The sequence below is a fragment of the Amphiprion ocellaris genome, chromosome 2 (assembly GCF_022539595.1).
Source record: "Amphiprion ocellaris isolate individual 3 ecotype Okinawa chromosome 2, ASM2253959v1, whole genome shotgun sequence".
NCBI classification, from domain to species: domain Eukaryota; kingdom Metazoa; phylum Chordata; class Actinopteri; family Pomacentridae; genus Amphiprion; species Amphiprion ocellaris.
Genome location: NC_072767.1, coordinates 16,652,684 through 16,672,627, shown reverse-complemented (window position 1 = coordinate 16,672,627; position 19,944 = coordinate 16,652,684). Strand labels below are relative to the sequence as shown.

The following is a 19,944-nucleotide window of genomic DNA, read 5'->3' as shown; positions in this document are numbered from 1 at the left end:
TTCAGGAAATTATTCTCTCAAGTTTTCTCTGCTATTTATATTTTTATTATCTGTGATTTCATTATTTCTTTATTGTAAAAATAAAGTTTGAGGCATAAAGATTCATTTAGTTATTTTAATCCTGAAATCTTTGATGTAGCAGAACTAAACTTCCATTTTCCTTCTTGTACTTCTGATACTAGAACTAAACGTATCTTCAACATGGATCATCTGCTTTTAATGAATCAGCAGCAACATCATAACAACAAATGAGACAATTTTCAACAAATTAATGAAACTGATGTCATTCAAAACTATCAGTCTCTTTTAGTGTCAAATTAAGGCTGGTTACCGACAACTAGAACATTAACATTGCTGTTTTAAATGTTTCCTGAACGTTACATTAATGTCAACCAGCCACAGTTTTATGAACTTAATGAACCACATTACAGGAACACAACACACTTCAGCTGTTTACATGAAACTCAACACATTAGCTTGATGCTACGTTAGCTTTAATCAGGCTATGACTGAGCAGCTATCTCGGTTAGCATCGCTAACATTAAAGCCAGTATTTACTTTGCTAACTTTCTTCTCTGGTCAACACACACTGAAACAAACTCCACCAACATCTGAAGTGCATGGCACACATTATATCTGACACTAAAGCTGCATATACAGTGCATTAAAAGCGGCACCGATACAAAAATAAACATTTACTTACCAAACTATTAGAGTCCTTTCAGTGTCTGCTGGTAGAATCAGCCCAAGGTAGAAAACTGGTTAAAACAAGCCAACGGGCAGGAAAACTGTCTGTGGAAAATGTTGTGCTGCTCCACCGATAAATAACCAACAGTTATTATATCAGAATTAATCCAAAGGAGGAGAACAGAGTCTCTGCTGCTTCCTCCATAGGACCTGTCAATCATTCCAGATCGGACTGTCAATCAAATAACCCCGCCCCCTGGCTTCGCAAAACTTTAACGCTCTCAAAAAAATTTAATATTGATTTATTTTAAGATCGGCCACCTGATCTCTCATTTTGACCATGAAAACTCACGGAAAAAAATGTATGTACAGTCTATGTACCGTACTCTGTTTGGCTCCACACTTGCTGATGACCACTTCCGGTCTCAGAAAATGAAAAAGCGGAGCTTTTTTCGTTTCTGTCTCTTACTGATTTTACTTTCTTGTTATTCTAAATATAAAACGAAAATCAAAGCATTTTTTTAAAAAAATCGTATATTCCTGTTTGATCATGAAAAGGAAAAACGCCTTGTATTTCAATTTTAATTTTTGCATTTTAAAAAGAAAATCAAATAACCACTCGTTTTTTGTTTTTCAATACCCGTTTCAGAACGAAAAATCCAATTACCAGATCCGTACACGGACCGGACTGTTTAGCTTGGGGTAATATAAAAGTATCGCTTAAAGGCTGTGGATCAGAGAACTTAAATGAGGCATGGCTGAACACCTCGACTGTTAAAAGGCCCCACGAGGCTAGCATAACTTCTGCGTTGCTGGATCATGGATTTAAGTGGAGTTGGTCGGTTTTGGTGTTCAGAGAGTTACCTGTTCATACAGTCAGTGTAAACAAGGATATAATAAACTTATATTGGATGTTTTTTTTAGAAGCTGAGGTGTTCATTTCAAATAAATCCTCACGTTTCTGCTTCCAGCAACTTTAAGACACAAATTCACTTTTTCATTGCTGCTTATTTTATTAGAACAATACTTTGAAAGAAGAAGAAGAAAAAAAGCATTTTGTTCACAAAGTGTCGGACAACATTCAAAGTAAAAAGATGTGCACAATATGGAAAAAGAAGTACTGCCATTGGTTACAATATGGTAAAAACACAGATTTACATGTTAATATCCTGTTAACACACCGTGTACCTGCTGTGGTTTGTTTTTCTTCTGATAAAAAAAAAAAAAAAAAAAAAGATGAAATATCTTTACATGGTTGTTGGGTCCAACGTTTCCACAGTACACATGTGATGATGACTTTTTTTTTTTGTTTTAAAGAAGAATGTGGAGAACACGTCTGGTTTTTGTTGGGTGGTAAACAGCACCACGCTCACAGTAGCATTCAGTAAAACACTGTACAAGAACTCACTGCAGGTTTGATCATATTTGCTGCTGCATCTCAAAGCTCAGTTACTAGTTTGTAGTTTTGCACAGCGGCCATTAGGATATGCACAGTTTATATGGAGATTAGTGATTTAATAAAAGACTTTTGGTGGATTTTTCTCATACTTGAGGTAAAAATGCCCTGCATAAATATTCAAATAAGATGAGAAATCTTAATTTCATGCCACTGTCAGAGGTTTATTACCTCCACATGAATGAATCCTGTCTGAGTGCACATTTCAGATTAAAACGATAAGCAGAGTATTAGTGCTCAAACTACTACCAACTTCATCAAGCAAAAAGGCCAAACATTCATTTGTTCCAGCTTCTTAAATATAAGAAGTTTTATGTTTTTCACTACATCACTGAAAGTTGAACATCTTTGGGTTTTGCATGTTTTGTTGAACAAAACCAGTATCTGGAAGACAAACTTTGAAAATATCTTTAAAGTCATAAAATATCTAATCGGGAACGACAATCTAGTAGCAGCAGTCCTAAATGCTTTAAAATAGAAATGGTTGGACTGTGAAACCACTAGAACTAAATAATCTAATGCCTTATTTCCACAGTTTTGTTTAGTGTTCATATATTATGCAAAAATAGCAAAAGTACAGGCGACAACTTTTTGTTCAACCTAATGGAATGCATTTCTGTATAAATGGATGGAGATAGGCTAATTTTAGCAGTTTTTACCAACTTGTTTTACCGTAAACGCACATGGAGCATTTCTGTGGCAAGTCAGCAGGTCGGTCTGTGGATGTGAAGTCAGTTTTATTCCATATTTTCTTACAAAAATCTGTACGTCACACAGCTAGCACGTGTTAAACTAGCTTAACTACAATGCTTCTTCTCCAAAATCCAGATATTTTACAACTTTTTCATCGTACTCAAGACAAATTCTGGACCGTAAAGTTGAATAAACACATCGGAGATCATGGAGCTTCACATTAGAATGATTACGTGTGTGTAGTTTCTCATTCATCCAGGTCATGGTTATCCAAAGTTGTTTAAATCAATCCAACTGGAATTTAAGAAGGTTTCTTGAAGACGTTTCACCTCTCATCCAAGAGGCTTCTTCAGTTCTTCTTCTTATTCTCCAGAACTGAAGAAGCCTCTTGGATGAGAGGCGAAACCTCTTCAAGGAACCTTCTTAAAGTCCAGTTGGATTGATTTAAACAACTTTGGATTAGAATGATTAGACTTCCAGCTGACTTGCATCTGGATAGATCAATGTGGAAACAAGGCGTTAAGCTGATATTACAGCTTCCAGAAGAAGGCCAGAAAACACGTCGTTTTAGCTGAGTACAGGAATCACAAGCAGTTTGACTGTAGCTGGTCCTTGTTTGGAAAACTGTGGCATCATATACTGCACACTACCGGTCAGAAGTTTGAGGTCACTCAGACAATTTCATGTTTTCCATGAAAACTCACACTTTTATTCATGTGCTAACATAATTGCATAAGGGTTTTCTAATCATCAATGAGCCTTTCAACACCATTAGCTAACACAATGTAGCATTAGAACACAGGAGCGATGGTTGCTGGAAATGTTCCTCTGTACCCCTATGGAGATATTCCATTAAAAATCAGCCATTTCCAGCTAGAACAGTCATTTACCACATTAATAATGTCTAGACTGGATTTATGATTCATTTAATGCTATCTTCATTGAAAAAAACTGCTTTTCTTTCAAAAATAAGGACATTTCTAAGTGACTCCAAACTTTTGAATGGTAGTGTAACATGAAAATGTAAATCTAATGTAAAAAACCAAAAAGCAATGATGTTTTTTTGTGCTTGTTTACAAGGCATCATCATTGAAATACAAAAAGTGGCTGCAGAAACTGATAGGCTACTTTCATTTGCACCATTTTGCATCCCCAAGCAAATCAAAGCCAATAACTCAGTACAGAGGGAATCTCATCAGAACAGCTTCAAGGTGTCTTGAGAAATATTTGCTGATAGCGTTATCATGTCTATACACTAAAAAAGAAGCCATTTTTGTTGAACTTTGCATGAAGACTGGAAACAGACAATCTAAAACACCAAGTTCTTCTTTAACTCTTGCCGACCGCCAAAATAGTCACAGATGGAAGCTGTGACACGAGGAAAAGTTCAAGTAACAACATTTACAGCATCGTTCTGCACATTTCACAGCTTCATCGAAGAAACACCAATTACAACTAAAGCGCGGCCATCTGCTGTTAGATTAGTTTGATATGAGGACTCGTTAGTGGCTTTTTTATTATTATTAAATAGTCTAGCTGTGTGATGTTGTTTGTTAGTCTACAAAACAGCTACAGTGAGCGGTTCAAAAACAATCACCAGAGATGAATGAATTCAAAGAATCTAGAAAATCATGCAAAAAAAAAGTCGCTCATTAAGACCTTAGAAAAGAGTAGAAAAGCATTAAGAAGAGAAATGACTGGTTGAGTTTCTCGCTACGACACAGTGGTCATTTGGAAAGTTCAGAGGTCTCAGCAGACACCACAGACCTTAATTCACTCGTTCATCCATTCACTCTCATTTCATCAGATTCAAATCAGGGCAAAGTGCATCGGTTCAATTCAAACCTTGTTGTCTCTCATGACAAACAAACCTAAAAACAATCACCATGGAAACACATTCAGCATGACACAATGGATGTTAATATGTACAAATCATTCAATGGTAAAAACTAACGCCTCACATGTAACAAGCAAGCAGGTGCACACATTTATGTTTACGGAAAATCAAACATGCCAAACTGATATGCGAAGTTTTGGCACGTCTGGGTTTCCATACCTGTGTGCACATGTTGCAGATACGTGCGTGCGTGTCGTCACATTCACAAATACAACTGATTACATGGAAAAACTTTTCATGAAGACACAGCTAAGAGCGCTCCCCTTAATGGCGGCGAGGGGTGAGCCCAGGTGGCTGATGGGAGATGTAGTCAGGCAGAAGAGCAGACACACCCAGATATGTGTGGAAATAAAAAAAACCTCCACAGGAAAACCACGTGGAGTTTTAAGGCAGAGTCTCAACTGCAACGAGAACAAAGCTCCCTCTTTGTAGTTTGGTGTTTTTAAAAGCGGTCCAGTCCGGATGGAGCTGAGCTGTGGTTGGGTGAGGAAAGGACGCCATCTGCTGGTCAACTGCTGGGATCACAACCCAGGAAAAAAGATAAGAAAGAGAGGAGGAGGAGAGGAGGAGGAGAGGTCCTGTATCCACCTGATAGTCCTGCTATCTGAGTAGCTCTGAGAGACGAACATAAATAAATCACACTCATGCTGGAACTTCATTAGAACGACACGACGACACAACATTCAACACAACACAGCCGGAGCTGCGCACACACGTGAAGTCACGGATGACAGACCCGATCATGTTTGGGAGACATGTATGACGAGATAAGAACATGCGACTGTGTGAGGATGGAGGCAGGCATGAGGAGCAGAGTGGCGCAGGCAGGCAGACATCACCAACAGAGCACAGAGAAGGACAGGAGTGAGTGGATAATGTTAGTGGCAGCAAACACCGAGAGGACCTGACCTGAGACATGATAAACCCTGATGCTCAGTTTAAAGTCTGCTGCTTTTACCTCACGTGGAGCTGAAGCTAAAGTCTGACGGGAAGAATCGGTGTTTGAATAAATTAGGGGGTGTGATGTTTAAATATTTTATGAAGAAATAGAGAAAAATATGCTTTAATGAGTTGAGAATATCCCACTAAAGGACAGCTCCAAGATGTAAACTGATATCCTTACTCGGAGGTATTATAGCTTCCAGTCATATTTCATGATCTTCCTCAGCTGTGACTAAAATTCTATTTGATGTTTTTTTACTGAATGAAAAATAAAGACTTTTCCCCAAACAATCTGCCCAGCTGCTACAGAGGAGAGAAATATAATTTATAAAGGGTGAGTTATCCTGTTGGTGTACAACACAGACAGGTGAGATGCTCCTCTGCAGTATTAAAGGATAAATTCATGCCATGTCAGTCTGTTGCTGCAACCTCTGAGGACATGTATGTTGTAGCAGCTTTACAATATGGTGTGGTTTTTCTGGCCTGATGTGATGGAACTTGCCCCTGAACAAGCCTGTCAACGATGTGGAGCTATCACAGAAGGCCTTAAAGTCAGGAAAGTGGCAAATTGCAGCTTCTTTGTATTGCATATCTTCCAGCCCAGCAGCAGAGAAGAAGATGGTGTTTGATTGCCCATGTTTGACTTTTGCTGCTTGAAGCTGGACACAAGTGCGTGATTCTGGTAAAACCTGCTGGGTATAAATGAAGCTGAGTTTATTAGGTACGGCTAGATAAAGTAAAGCTACGTTCACATTACACGATCAAGTGGCATCGACTGTAAATAGAAGCTGGACATGATGTCAGACACTGGGTTATTGACTGCTGCAATTCAGACATCTATACAGCAACAGCCTGTCAATCACAAGGTAGACACACCTGAATTTAAATGTAACTATAATTTACTAAGTGAACATCATGCTGTATTCGAAAAGCTGTGGCAGTAGTGATTGTGACCATAAACTTATTATGTTAACTGATGTAATTAGTCAAGTACTTTAATGGACTTCTATACAATCTTGACGTCTTTCTGCAACCAGAGGAGTCACCCCCTGCTGGCTGTTAGTTTAAGCTATTTCAACCTTCATCCTCAACGTTCAACAAAAAGACGAGGAAGTATAAAATGTGTTGCATGTTTCTGAAGAAGCCAAACTTCTTGTTAAGTAATCCTGGACATGCATCCTAGCAGCTGTCAGGTAAAACATCCACATTAATAACGGTTTAGGACCTCAGCAGTGTTTTCACATGGTGCAAACAAGAACCATCAGTACAGGAAAAGCAGAAAATTGAACATTAAAGCATGTAATGTGAACGTAGCCTAAGACAATGTGCTGCAATAAACCCCACCTGCATGTTGAGTTTTTACTGAAACTTCAGGAAGATTTTGGAGGATGTAGTTTGTGGTGTTTGCTGTTAAAGTGTCTGAGATAAACCACAAATGACATCAACTCCTCTCTAGTAGTTTCAGCAAAAACTGAAAAGACCAACCTTAATCCAGGTGGACGTTACTGCAGGACTGTTGTTTTGACTGTGTTTTAGCTTCTGTACCTAATAAACTACAAGTTACATTGTTGAGCTGAAGCTGCTGCAGTTGTCACTCTCCAAACTAAAAGGTCTTTTCTTCTTCTTCTGCTGACTTTTAGTACAAACCGTCCCACAGTTCAGGGTTGGACTTCTCTGAATACAAATCAGGATCCTACTTGAGAATATTAACCCTCTGAAGCCCAAAACCTGCTGGGGGGTTTGGAAGGAAGGTTATCTTAAAAAAATATAAAACAAAAAATAGCGGCTTGGACTTATAACTTCCCAGCAGGCCTTGAAGCAATCATGCATGATGCATTTTTGTCAGGAAATATTGAATAAATCTAAGCTTAAAATTGTGATATTTTATCTCTTTCTTCTAAGAATCGTTTAAAAAAAATCTCCGAAAACAAACAGCTGGCACCAGATTCTGTAAAAAAAAAATAAAAAATAAAAAATAAAAAATTCTGCAAGTCAGGTGGGAACAAGAGTCACATGACAAAAAGTAAGTGACCATTCAGCTCTTTTCTGCTGTATTTTAACACAAAAGAAAAGAGACTGAAACTAATTAAAAATGGAAGTAGTAAAATGTCATGTAAAAACACCCAGGACCTGCTTGGGATTCAGAGGGTTAAGTCTATTGCTTAAAGCTTTGGGATCATCATCTACTGTCATCTCTCCTTTCCTTCCTCTCGTAGCCCAGAATGCTTTGCTGCTTATGGATGTGTGAGCATCATGCAGACATGCAAACCTCCCTCACAGCTCGCGTCATCTCCTTCCTTCTCTACCTCCCCCCCACTCTCTCTCTCTCTCTCACCCTCTCTCTTTCTCGGTCACCCCCACCACCAAATAATCAGCAATCAGCGTGAGCCCTCCACCAGCCAATCAAATCGCCCGGCCACTCTGCAGCCCTCAGGAACCTGCAGTCACATAGAAGAGAGAGACGGTTACTACTAAAACACAGAAAGACACACCAGCTGCAGCTGTCCACACACACACACACACACATCCACACGACAGAAGACAGGGTGGAGCAGATTCACTTTCTGTTCAGCTGATTAACTGAGTGCAAGTGGAAGAAAACAGATCCAGGGCACGTAAGGTTAAACCTCTGCATGGGTTCAGGTTCGCTGCCAGGATCATCCTCTCTCTATTGTATTTTGTCTGGATCACATATAATGAATAAGACTGGGCACATGTGGCCAAGTTGCATACCAACTATTCACCACTGGGCCCAATATAGAAGCTTTTTAATCATTTTTTCTATCTTAAATGTTGCTTAGAGTAAGTGTGGGAGTAGCTCCGCAGGTTCTGAGAAAGGTTTTGCCCTTTTTTGTGCTGTAACGTGGTAACGTCTTGGACATTTGGCAGCCTTTTCCTTCAAAACGTGAGAGCTAATAACACAATAACCTGTCTCTGTTCTCTGCGCACATTCACTCAGTGTTTGGCTCATCAAGGTACTACACCTTCATCTGTTCTACATGCTGCTGCCTGCAATAATAAGCCTTCAAACATGACTACATTCAGCTGACACACTTACTAGAAAATACCTGCAGTGCAGCTTTTTTATTTCCATGGATACCAATGGAAATTAACGGTCAGAACTGCTGATAATCAGTGACTCAGAGTCAGTTTGACTGAAGTAAATGCATAATGATAAGAATAATCCAAACCATTTTGATTGAGCGCTTCCTAGCTTTCAGTGTCATTGGAAGAAATTCTTTCTTTAAGAATGAAGCTGGTGATATTCTCCAGCTTCTTCCTGCCAGCAAATCCCACAAAAACAACCAATGAACTGATTGTACTAACACGCTTTGTGAGTGTATCAAAAAAAATCATATCCCTAATTCCTTCATGTCAAAGAGCTCTTTAATTATTAAAAACAAATTAAAGGCCATATTGTTGCATCATCTACAGTTCTGTTTGAGTAAGTCCTGCATATACAGTCCTGCTGTCACTGAAATGCAACATTTTCTGCTCAGATGTATTCATCTGCAGCTGGGATTAGTCCCTAACAACTACAGTTTCCCTTCTTTTTAATCAATGTCTGCTAAAAACTACATAATGCAGCTGCTTTAGAAAACTTTAAGCCTTAAAAAAAATAATAGTTACTGTATACTTGTGATGTTTTTAATGGGGCACTTCAACAATGTTAGACATGAGGGTGAGATCATTCATCACAGTTCTCCTCATGTCATCAGTTTTCTCAGATTATTCATTTCTAATGAAGTGAGAAACACAAACTGGAAGTGTGGAGTTTAAAAGATGTATTAGTAACTAAAGACGGGGTATGTCAGCTTCTGTAGCTTTGATTTCTGTTCTAACAATCTGTTCCTGACAACTCTGTCAACCACAGACGTAAAAAGTCTCCAAAACCAGCGACCCTCTACTTCATGAACTAACAGAGCTTTCTCTTAACTACATCTTTAAGGTTTGCAAACCAAAGGACTTGTTGGTTTTTGTGGAAGTTGTTGACAGCGACGAATAATAATAATACCAATAATGCAAACTTTCAAGTTTCCAGTGCAGTTTATGAAATACACAATATTACAACAACCACATGAGCCCAAGTCCAATGTAAAAACTGTCTTTTCTACACCTGGATTCTTTAAGAAAACTGCAACTTATCTCCTGATGCTTTCCAGCGATAGTGGATAGCATTACTGCAAATAGACCCAAACAAAACTCAAATGTGATGGCACAGACAACAGAATAAAATGTGCATGAACACACACACACACACACACACACAGCAATCAGACAGAGACGGATGCAATCATCATCATATTTCACTTCAAATTATGTCGACACATTAAGAAAAAAGAGTTTAAAATCAGGGAGTTTAAACATCTCCACTTAGAAAAGGAAACATTAAAATAATTAAAAGAACGGGTCAAATAAAAATAAGTTGGTTCTAATATATTACATATTCATCTTGAATGCTTTGATCGATAAGAAGTGGTGTAGCTTTAGCATGAGGCTAAAAACAGCAGTGGACACACTTCACACACACACACACTCATATACAATATACAACTCACTCAAACACCCTCAAACAGGCTTTTCCTATTTGTCTTTGTGCTCAAACACTCACCTGTGAAACGTCAGTCCCACAGATATGACACGAATGATTACAGGGTTAGAGGAATAAACAGACAGAAGGATAAAGAGATGGGATGGAAACCAGAACAGAGAAACTGGCGACAGATGTCCATGCAGATGTTCAGATGCGGTCTTTTTCCTTTTGTGGTGTTACGTTGAGAGGAAATGGAGAAAATGACAGACAGAGGACAGTGCGGCTTCAGATGTAGGTCACAGCACCTTTGCTGTTTTTCTCCAGGGTGATTTCTACGTAGGAGGTGGGAACGTAGCCCTCCTCCCCGCTCTGCTTTCTCGCTCGCGTCCAGCCGTCGCCTTTATCCTCCTCAATGATGTACAGCACCTGAAGCCAGGAAGGCAAGAGATTGTTTAATTAGTGAAATTAATCTGTTGATAAACAGCGATGAGCTCTGTGACGCTGTTATCAAGGCGGTGATGTTAACATGAAGATGTTTAGAGGACATGTTAATACATTTTCTAATGAACACAACGCACTACTGATGTTATGTGTTTGGGACTGCAGGTATTTTGTAATAAATCCAAATACAAAACAAATGACATTTTGACCCAATGATGGCGTGAAACTAAAGCTCAGAGGATCTGTGCTGATTTTTTCTAACTAAAAACTAAAGATATCCTATCCTGCTGATGACACTATAGTAAATGTGCATCATTAAAGACTTCCTACTCTGAATAAGAAGAGAAAATTTCTAGCTGATTCATGAAATTATTTTGAGAAATTTCAATTTTGGACGAACGCTAGTGTGGCTGATCACACATTACGTGATCAGAATAAAGCAGCATTGTAAGGATTTCTTCTCAATAAAATGTGATTTGAAGTGGGCAGAAATTTTGGAAAAGGACAAAAGACAGAATTTTATATATGCTTGCAGCACACAATCAATAAAAACTAAGCTTCACTTCTATTATTAGTTCATAGATTATTGATTGATTTTTTTGTGTATATTAAGAATTTAAAATCAGACTTTCGAATAAAATCTAACAAAATGATTCATGAAAAAAAGTTCAAAATGAGCTTTACCTCGTCTTCCGCCATCACCAGTGTCCCTTCGTTCTGACCTAGAAGTCAAACAGAAACAGTTTAACCACATCAGGCCGATTCTTCAGAGTTTATCAGGAAAATCCAACATGCTGGTGAGATATGGGATAAGAACTAGCATGTCTTTTTGGCTGTTCTTACTGAAGATCCCCAGCTTACATCAACAACCATTTTTTCATATTAGTCGTTAGCTAATGGACTCTGCTGTTGCACAACAAACAATCACATTCCTGCTCATCTGGTAGCCAGTAAGCCACTCGGCCAAAAACCATGCATTATTTAAGTTAAATACTCTCATTCTGAGCAAAACAATCGATATTTAACCATGATATTCTCCACCTAATAAGTGTTCAATGAGTCATTCATGACTTTAACATTTCTCACAGGTTGTTCTTACCGTCAAAGGAGTACAGCGCTTTGCAGTGTCCGATGACAGGCAGCGGGTCGTCATCATCAAATTCATCGTCAAACTCGTGAGGGTCGGGGTTGGGCGGTCCGGGCTTTGCAGGAGTGGAGCGGTGGTGAGGCGTGTGATGCTCCTGACTGGTGTCGTCTGTGTAACTGCCCTCAGGACTGATGGGAAACAGACATGAGATTAGGACTTCTTCAGATCAATTCATGAAGTTTAAGACTTTTGCAAAATTCATATTTTTGTTTTTAGGAGTTTGATTTTCAGCCAAGTACTATATTTTTGTACTGCTGTATAAAAAATGCAACAAATAAGGAATATATTCAAACAAAATAATTTTACACTAATTAAATGCATTTGTCACACGTAATTGATCGAAATGAGATTTTCTTGAATGAAAAATCTTCTTGTTACTTTGTTTTCAATGAAGCCGATCCAGTCATATGTTCTTGATGAATCTACAGCTGTACAACAGATTCAGTGCAGATGTTTTAATATTAGGTCTGCTGACATCAGTTCAAATAGATGAAGAAATGTAAACTAAATCTCATTTTCCACATTGATGGCATTTCTAAGGTAACTTTTAAGGACTGCTGTAGCTTTAATTTTGCAAAAACAAATATTTAGGCGTCCACGTCTGTCGCATGCAAACTTCAAGAATTGTTTTCAGTGGCCCTTCATGTTCTGTCTCTGAGCTTCACTCTGACCTTTATGTAACTCTATGAAGGTTGAGATCCTAGAAATGTATGACCAAGTTACAGAATGCCTCTATAATATGATTACTGCAGCCTTCGCAGATATACTCTCCATTACTACCTAATGTTCAGACATAGCAGTGAAGCTCCTTCTCCGTGTTTAATTTCTTTGTGTCCAGGGTTTGATGAAGCTGTTTTTACCTCTCTCTGCCTTGAGGAGTGTGATGGTGGTTGTCGGCGCTGTGTCTTCTGTCTCCTCTGGAGCTCTGCTTTCCCTCCACCTCAGATAACCAAGTCTGTCAACAGAGACAAAGAGATTTAATTGATATGTTTTGAATGACACCATCATCTCTACACTCAGGAGTTGTCACCTAAAACAATGACTCAAAGCTGTATGCATCAACAGGAGTAAAACTGATTGTAATCTGCCTGACCTCTCCTGTCTTTACCTCATTTTTGTGGATTTCAGAACGTAGTTTCTCCATGTTACAAATGGTCTCGGATATTTTAGGCTGCAGGCTGTTGGGGTCTCCCATCTGAGGATTCTTCTCATATACATCCTTCATCTTGTTCAGGGCATCTCTGACAGAAACACACAAACATTCACTGGAGCTGATGGAGCAGAGTAATGTTATATAATGGTGCTACTGTTGTTGGAAGTCTTCCTCACTCATCCCAGCTGTCAATGTGATGTTGGAATGCAGCGGTGCTGAATGACTGAGCATCATCCTGCATGGATATTTCTGATAGTGAGGCTATTAAATCAAGGCTGGTGCTTAGATCAAGTTAAAGGAACAAACTGAAAGAACAACCCATTTTTAATTATCTTAATTAACTAGACTGATTTTTTTTCCTGAATATGTGTCCATGGTTTGGACTGGAGAAGAACTGATTGTTAAGTGTCTTACCTCTGGTCCATCTCTTTCTGGAGCTCTTTGCTGAGTTCGTCAATCCTCTGCTGCAGCCGCTTCCTCCTTTGCTCTGGAGGTAAGTGGCTGAAATCCTCCAGAGAAGGCGCCTGGTGAAGAGAAACAGCAATTAACTCTGCTGTAGATTTAACTAGATTTATGTCAGTTCAAGTCAGTGAAGCCACAGAATGATGCCCGGAAAATACAGCTGTTTGTAGGTCTGGATGCTGCCGACTGATCTGGTTTGTGCAGGTTTAAAGTTGTTGGTTGAAAATAAGAAGCTTGAACCTGCATGTAGCTATCATACTCATATGACAGAAGAGTGTGTTAAAGGCAGACAAAGCCACATTTTCAATAGGATCGTTTTAAATGTTAACATGTCACATATTAAAACTGACTAAACACTCTAAGAATGACCTTGGAACCAATCTCACCACAGCTGTCTACAAGCAGCTGTTCTGGAGTGTCTGATTCTGTCCTATGAACATATGAGCTCAGAGTAAAATTATTCAGTTGACGTGGAACTTTAGAGGCTCAAAATCCTAGTTTCTCTGTGTCTTTGAAGGACTTGACCCTAAAAGTTCGCTGAGATCCTTGAAGCAGCTGTTGTGGTTGTGTTTTGCCAATTCCAAGACAAAAAAGATTTAGAATCATAACTAGGACTAAATAATAATTACTTTTTAATCACAACAATATTTACACTTTGCTAGGTATATCTGTGAAATCTAATGCTGTTATTAAGCTTCTGCTTTTTTAGCTTTTGTCGATGTAGCCAAAAGGTGATAACTGTACTTTATAACTGACTACTTGTTACATTTAAAAATGCTACTACTATTTTCCTCCCTGAGGCAAATGGGGTGGACAAAATAATAGCAACACTTAAATGCAATGCAGTCAAGTACACCACCAACCACCTACAACCTCGATAGCAAACAAAACAGAATCCTCATTGTAGAAGTGTCAAAATAGAATTTATAGCACAGCTGTTACCTTGGACTCTATTAGATTTCACACGTGTACCTAATAAAGTGGTTGTTGAGTGTATATACACCTTCTTAGTCAGTGTACAAAACAGTAGCTGACAAATACAGGCAGTGACAAGCTACTCTAACAGCTGTTCCTCAAAAACTGGGGACCTCTGTTTGTATTTGTGAGGATGTAACAAATTCACATGTACTGTTTATTTGTCAGAGAGCAAAAACAATCTATTCTACCTGGAAAAGGGCAGTAGCTAACTTCACTATTACTACAGGCTTTGTATTGGACAGTAAGGGAAGTCTTACAGGGTGAGGAGACATGCATTAGCACCTACGTTGTTGGGTCTTCCTATGACTATTCTGCACACTCACACAGACTCACTTACCATCTTTACTGACCACTGAGGGATTAAGCATTACATTGTACGGCAAAAAAGAAAAAGAAAACAATTGGATGCTGGTTAGTTGTCAGTACAGTTGTCCCAAAACCAGTGAAACCCACAGTTAGTGTGTGTTCCCAGTGAGGCCAGAAGATCAACTTTCACGACAAAATCAAAAGTGACTCATGATGTGCCAGGAAGTTACAATAAATATCTTTGAACAGTTCTTGTTTACTAAAGGCAGTGAGTTTGGTTTGCAATTTAAAGTTCCAGCTTGTAGGATTTAGTGGTATCAAGTAAAGAGGTTGTACACTGCATCCAAGCAAATACCTTTAGACTCATCGTCCCTTTCCTAGTGTGCAGGACACCTACAGTGGCTGCTAAACGCAACACGGTGGACCTATTCCATCCAGACATAAACAGCTTATTCTAAGGTAACAAAAACACAGAGATTCCTCTTTTCAACATAAATATGAATCTCATATTTCATTTCTGCCCTAAATCCGACACACCAGCCCTTTAATGAACAGAAACTATTGAATATTTACATTCTTCCTCACGTTCAGAGTCACTTCTGATTGTGTTTCCCGCTTTCATCAGCACTGAGGGAACATTCCTACCTCTCTCTGGTCTAAAAGTAAGAAACTTTCAACAAATACACTTTTCATTAAAACAAAACTTGTACTTTTTGCAGATTAATGAAAAAACATTCCTTAAGGAAAATCAGATTTAAAAAGAAAAACAGATCTGAGTTAGTAAATGAGTCGCAGAAATTACAAGTGCATTCTCACATTCCTACTATTATCTGTATAATGCCATATAACAAATCATGACTTTATGAGTTCATTTTTGAGGTACTGCATGCACGAATGAGCTGCATGAACCATAGTTCATCTACCTGCTGCTGGTTTCATGCTATATTGCTTGTGGACAGCTGGTGGCAGTAAAGTGCAAACAAGAGCTGCACTGTGGCTGTAAAAGGCATTGAAGCCACTTCAAACCAGCAAACATGGAGGTCACTGTGGGTCATTTTTGCCCATCGATTTCCATACTTTCATATGAACGGTTCTGTCATTAAGAGACAAAAAAAAATGCAAACAAATACCCAATACAATGTCCTGTAGTCCAAGGAGATAGATTCAAATTGTCAAAGTGATATTTGTTAGATTATGGGAGCTCCAAAGGACCCTTTTAACAAACTTGCTACACTATCAACTTCCTGTCTGGAGAACATCTCTCTATGTTGGATCATATTCCGAAACCAGTGAGAAATATTTTTAGCAGTCAGTCAGCTAGTTCCCCCACCTGTTCTTCTGATGGAAGCTTGACAGAATCAGTAGATTACATGAGAAGCAGCCAGTCACAGATGGTGCAGACAGAACTGGTGGAAACCCAGTCAAAGCTCTGGCTTGGTACAACAAGTGTTATTGACAAGTTTGTGTTAAACTGTCTGAAAGCAGAAAGCTCTGTTTTACAGCTCAGTGACACTGTTAGCAGAGTCAAACAGACCCACTCCACTGCAGGCTCCCCCCACACACACACAACAACACTGCAACCATAATGCCAAACAACCTCCAAACCCCTCAAACACCAACACACCATCAATCACCAAGGATCCTCCATCTTGTGATTGGAGCAAAATTCTGTCTCAGGAATGAAAGGAGAAAAAAAACACACAAAAACTAAAGAAAACGGGGCAGTAAAAAGGAGAAATTAGTGGAAGAAACAATACTACAGGTTGTCTGCAAGTTTCCCAAGTCAAGTTAATGATTTTATGTGTTAATCAAAACAGAACAATGAGAGCTGAATTCGTTTTGACTAATTTCCCCTTTCAAATTTGAGTTTAAAGAAGAACATTTTCTACATCTATGGTTATTTAAGCTAAAAGTTCGAATCTGAAGATATTTGAAGTATTTTAGGACCTGCAGACATTCTGTAGAAAATATAAAAACCAGAATCACAACAGGCTGTCTGAATCAAACACCACTACAGCACTTCTTCCTGTCTCACCCCTCTCCTCAGGCTCTTCAAATTCTGGGGGATTCTGGGTACTGTAGTCTTTATCTCAGACAGATAGTGGCTCACTAGATCAGAGCTGAACCGGGGTGGAGGAAAAAGGTGGGAGGTGGGCCGGGGATGGGAGGACGTGGAGGAAGGTGGTGGAGGAGGAGAGGAGGAAGGGGACTGGTGGAGAGCAGGAGGAGAGGACAAAGCCAGAGGTCAGGATGACATTGTGAGGGGATTTGGGTTGTACAGTTAAAGTTTTTTCAGTTTTGATGGTGGTTCTTAGCTCTGGGGAGGAGACTAAGTCTTGATCAAACAGAACGAGTAGAACTCCCACATGGTGAACTTTAAGTGGATGAAGCTCTGATGAAAAGAAGTGACGTCATGTATATCCAATCAAATCTGGTCAAAACACATAATGGCCAAAGGTTTTAAGCTTTGACTGCTGCTTATCTAGTTAAACTATTTAATGTCAGGAGGAAATACTTGTCATCATGGACTTCAAAATTCCAACTTGTGTGAGACACACCTGTGAAATTTGAGGGTATTAAACCATTAAAGCAGTCCATGTACACAAACACACACCCTATTCATCACCCGGGTTCCTGATAGTATGAGGCAGCTGATGACGGCTACATAAACCAACAGCAGATGGTTAATAATTGACCAACACCGTCTTTATGGAGAGGGCCAAGGTCCACGGAGTGTGTCGGAGGAAGGATTTGAGAGTGGGAGCACTAGCAGCATTTAAATTTACAATGAACGGAGTATGGAAATGACTTCCAGCAACGTCATTTGAAAAATAAAATAAAGAGTAACTATTATATCAACAGTGCATTACACATTCCTTAGGAAATGACATTGTGTAAAAATGCATAATTTGCAAGAGCATACGCAGAACACAGGTACTTCAGAGCCCCATTTATGAATTTACAAGCACCCTCTGATTATCTTATGGTAGATTTCAAGCAGCAGTTGCAATAACATTTTCAGTTTGTTCAGCTTAGTCTAATACCCTTTATGTAAAATCAATAATTACACCTGTTAAGAACATTGATTCCACATATTTTTAATGGAGTTTCACCTATTTAAGTGTTTCTTCATGTGCTGTTTTGTTGGTAACAGTGCTGAAGTGATGACTCTCCATTAAAAAAACAAATTAATTTATTTTACATTCACAGCTAGGGAAGGTATCAGATTGTGCGCATGTCTAAAGGGATGGAAGATATTTTAACTTGTATAATAAATATTTACAGCTCTAATATCGATGGTATAAAGTCACTGGTGAAGGTGATAAATATTGTTCATTAGTTTAAAATTACAATATGCATGTGTCCGTTCCCGTACCTTCGGTTTCTTCCCAAACAGCCACAGCTTGTTCTTGGTTTTGCTCGTGGCGTGTTTTGGGTCGGGTCGTGACCCCGGGCCTCCATCTCTGTCTCTGTCTCCTTTGGGTGTGTTGCTGATGGTCCCGTCTGAACCCGTTCTGCTTAAATTCTGACTGAAGTCCTCGAAGGGGAAGTCGCCTGGGGGGTCAAAGCCTGACTTAAAAGACTCCACGACTATGGTTGAATCCTGGTAGAGGAGATAAGGGAAGAATAATACACTAATAATAATACACTCAGCCTTTGTCACATTGCCTAGTATCAGGACAGTTTTGTTAAGGTGCTTATGATAACCATGTTCTCTTTTCCTCCTTCCACTACATACCCTTCGCTCATCTACAGCTTTGGCGGCAGAAACCATTCCTTCTAAACATTTGGAGACGATGGGAATGACTCTCCGCTCTGCCTCAGCGAAGCTTCGATACGTCTCTCCGAGCTTTACCGTCCGACGCTCATCCATGCCCTGCAGATTCTGTAACACAGAGCAGAAGAAACATTAATGCCACGCCAAACACTGCAGCGCTCATACAGACACTTAGCCTTTTGGTAAACAACTTGTCAGAGTTTGCAGATCCTTTCCCTGGATTGCACCAACACCCAGTCAGCAGATCAATGACGGTTTACATGAGACCAGCCACTCAGTTAAACATCTGATGGGGCATTTAACTGGGCACACACTGTCTAGAAATGATCCTGGATTAAGTGAGGCCCAAAGCAAATGAACAATAGTGTTTTGTTGGCATGCTACTTTAAACATGAAAGATCTGGTATTATGAGCCTTCAACTCATTTCTATAAATACTGAGAGTATTTTAAATATATCCTTGGCAATTGGATTTACCAAAAATTTGATTATTTAAGGAATATATCTTTCCTTACAGCCCAGATTCACCTCTGTCCTAAATCAGACTGTTGTAAAAGCTATTTACATAAAGCTGCATCATCCAAGTACTACCTAGGCCTGGGTAATTTAACAATAGCGATATGTACAGGCAAACAGACACTTCAGCAATACAGTAAGAAAATTGCTCAATGGAACATTATGAACACATGTAATGCTTGATTCTCCCTCCCTGGCTCATAAATAGTTTACCATAGCTCTTGATATTGAAGAGCTGGAAGATATTTCAAGAGAGTGAGATGTGCCAAAGTCGCCGAATATTTTTTTTTCCTGCACATCCAGAGGTTGCTACTTTAGCTTTGGCACCACTTGCCCATTCCAAAAATGAATTACAGTCATTCTTGACATATTTTTTTTATTCTGTGGGGAGCTACTTAAAGGCTTTTTAGCTGCTGAACAAGCAACAGCAACTTCACACACACTTCAAATGTCATCACCTTGACCTGGTGCTGGCTGGAGTGGGTTTGTGCTAAAGCTCTGAAGTGTTTTTTGATTTAAATTATTTGTGCGCCAAGTAGCACCACTAGCTTGAGGTGTGAAGTTGAAAATTTCAGATAACTTTGAAAGTCAGCAGAGCTACAGTTTAGTAGTTTTACAGCAGTGGAGGGATCCTTGTAATTGTAGCACTTCAAAAAGAGGTGAAACAGTCTCAGGAAAACATCTGAAGCCTGTTTCAATGTCTGCTATTCCAGGAGAAGAATAATGTCACATATAGTTAAGTATTTATTCAACTCTGTTTCCTTGAAGATAACTATTATTTATAAAATACCTTGAAGATGTGTGGTATGGCGTTGTTGAAATGTTTCCACTGCTCTCCGTTGAAGTTCTGTAGCTGAGCTGCATACTCGTTCTTACTCTCATCAGCCATGTGAGTGCGCAGGTAGTATTGGTTTTTAGCCTGAATAATTACACACATAGAAACATTATATCACCA

At 39.1% G+C, this 19,944-nt stretch overlaps 1 protein-coding gene across 3 annotated transcripts in view; it reads right to left on the bottom strand.

The window, feature by feature from the left end:
* Positions 1–1,675: 1,675 nt before the first annotated feature.
* fnbp1l (formin binding protein 1-like) overlaps positions 1,676–19,944 on the bottom strand; it is a 58,999-nt gene continuing 40,730 nt past the window's right edge. The window contains exons 7-17 of one of the 3 annotated variants that reach the window (XM_035947962.2): positions 19,780–19,908; positions 18,436–18,582; positions 18,073–18,300; positions 16,732–16,905; positions 13,365–13,474; positions 12,906–13,038; positions 12,658–12,752; positions 11,750–11,925; positions 11,335–11,372; positions 10,515–10,635; positions 1,676–8,113 (exon numbers count right to left, since the gene is read on the bottom strand). In XM_035947962.2, the coding sequence (XP_035803855.2) occupies positions 8,106–8,113; positions 10,515–10,635; positions 11,335–11,372; positions 11,750–11,925; positions 12,658–12,752; positions 12,906–13,038; positions 13,365–13,474; positions 16,732–16,905; positions 18,073–18,300; positions 18,436–18,582; positions 19,780–19,908 (1,359 nt within the window). In that variant the 3' untranslated portion in view covers positions 1,676–8,105. Of the gene's footprint in view, positions 10,636–11,334; positions 11,373–11,749; positions 11,926–12,657; positions 12,753–12,905; positions 13,039–13,364; positions 13,475–16,731; positions 16,906–18,072; positions 18,301–18,435; positions 18,583–19,779; positions 19,909–19,944 lie in introns of all 3 variants that reach the window. The other 2 variants (XM_035947957.2, XM_023269899.3) reach the window with 2 other exon arrangements.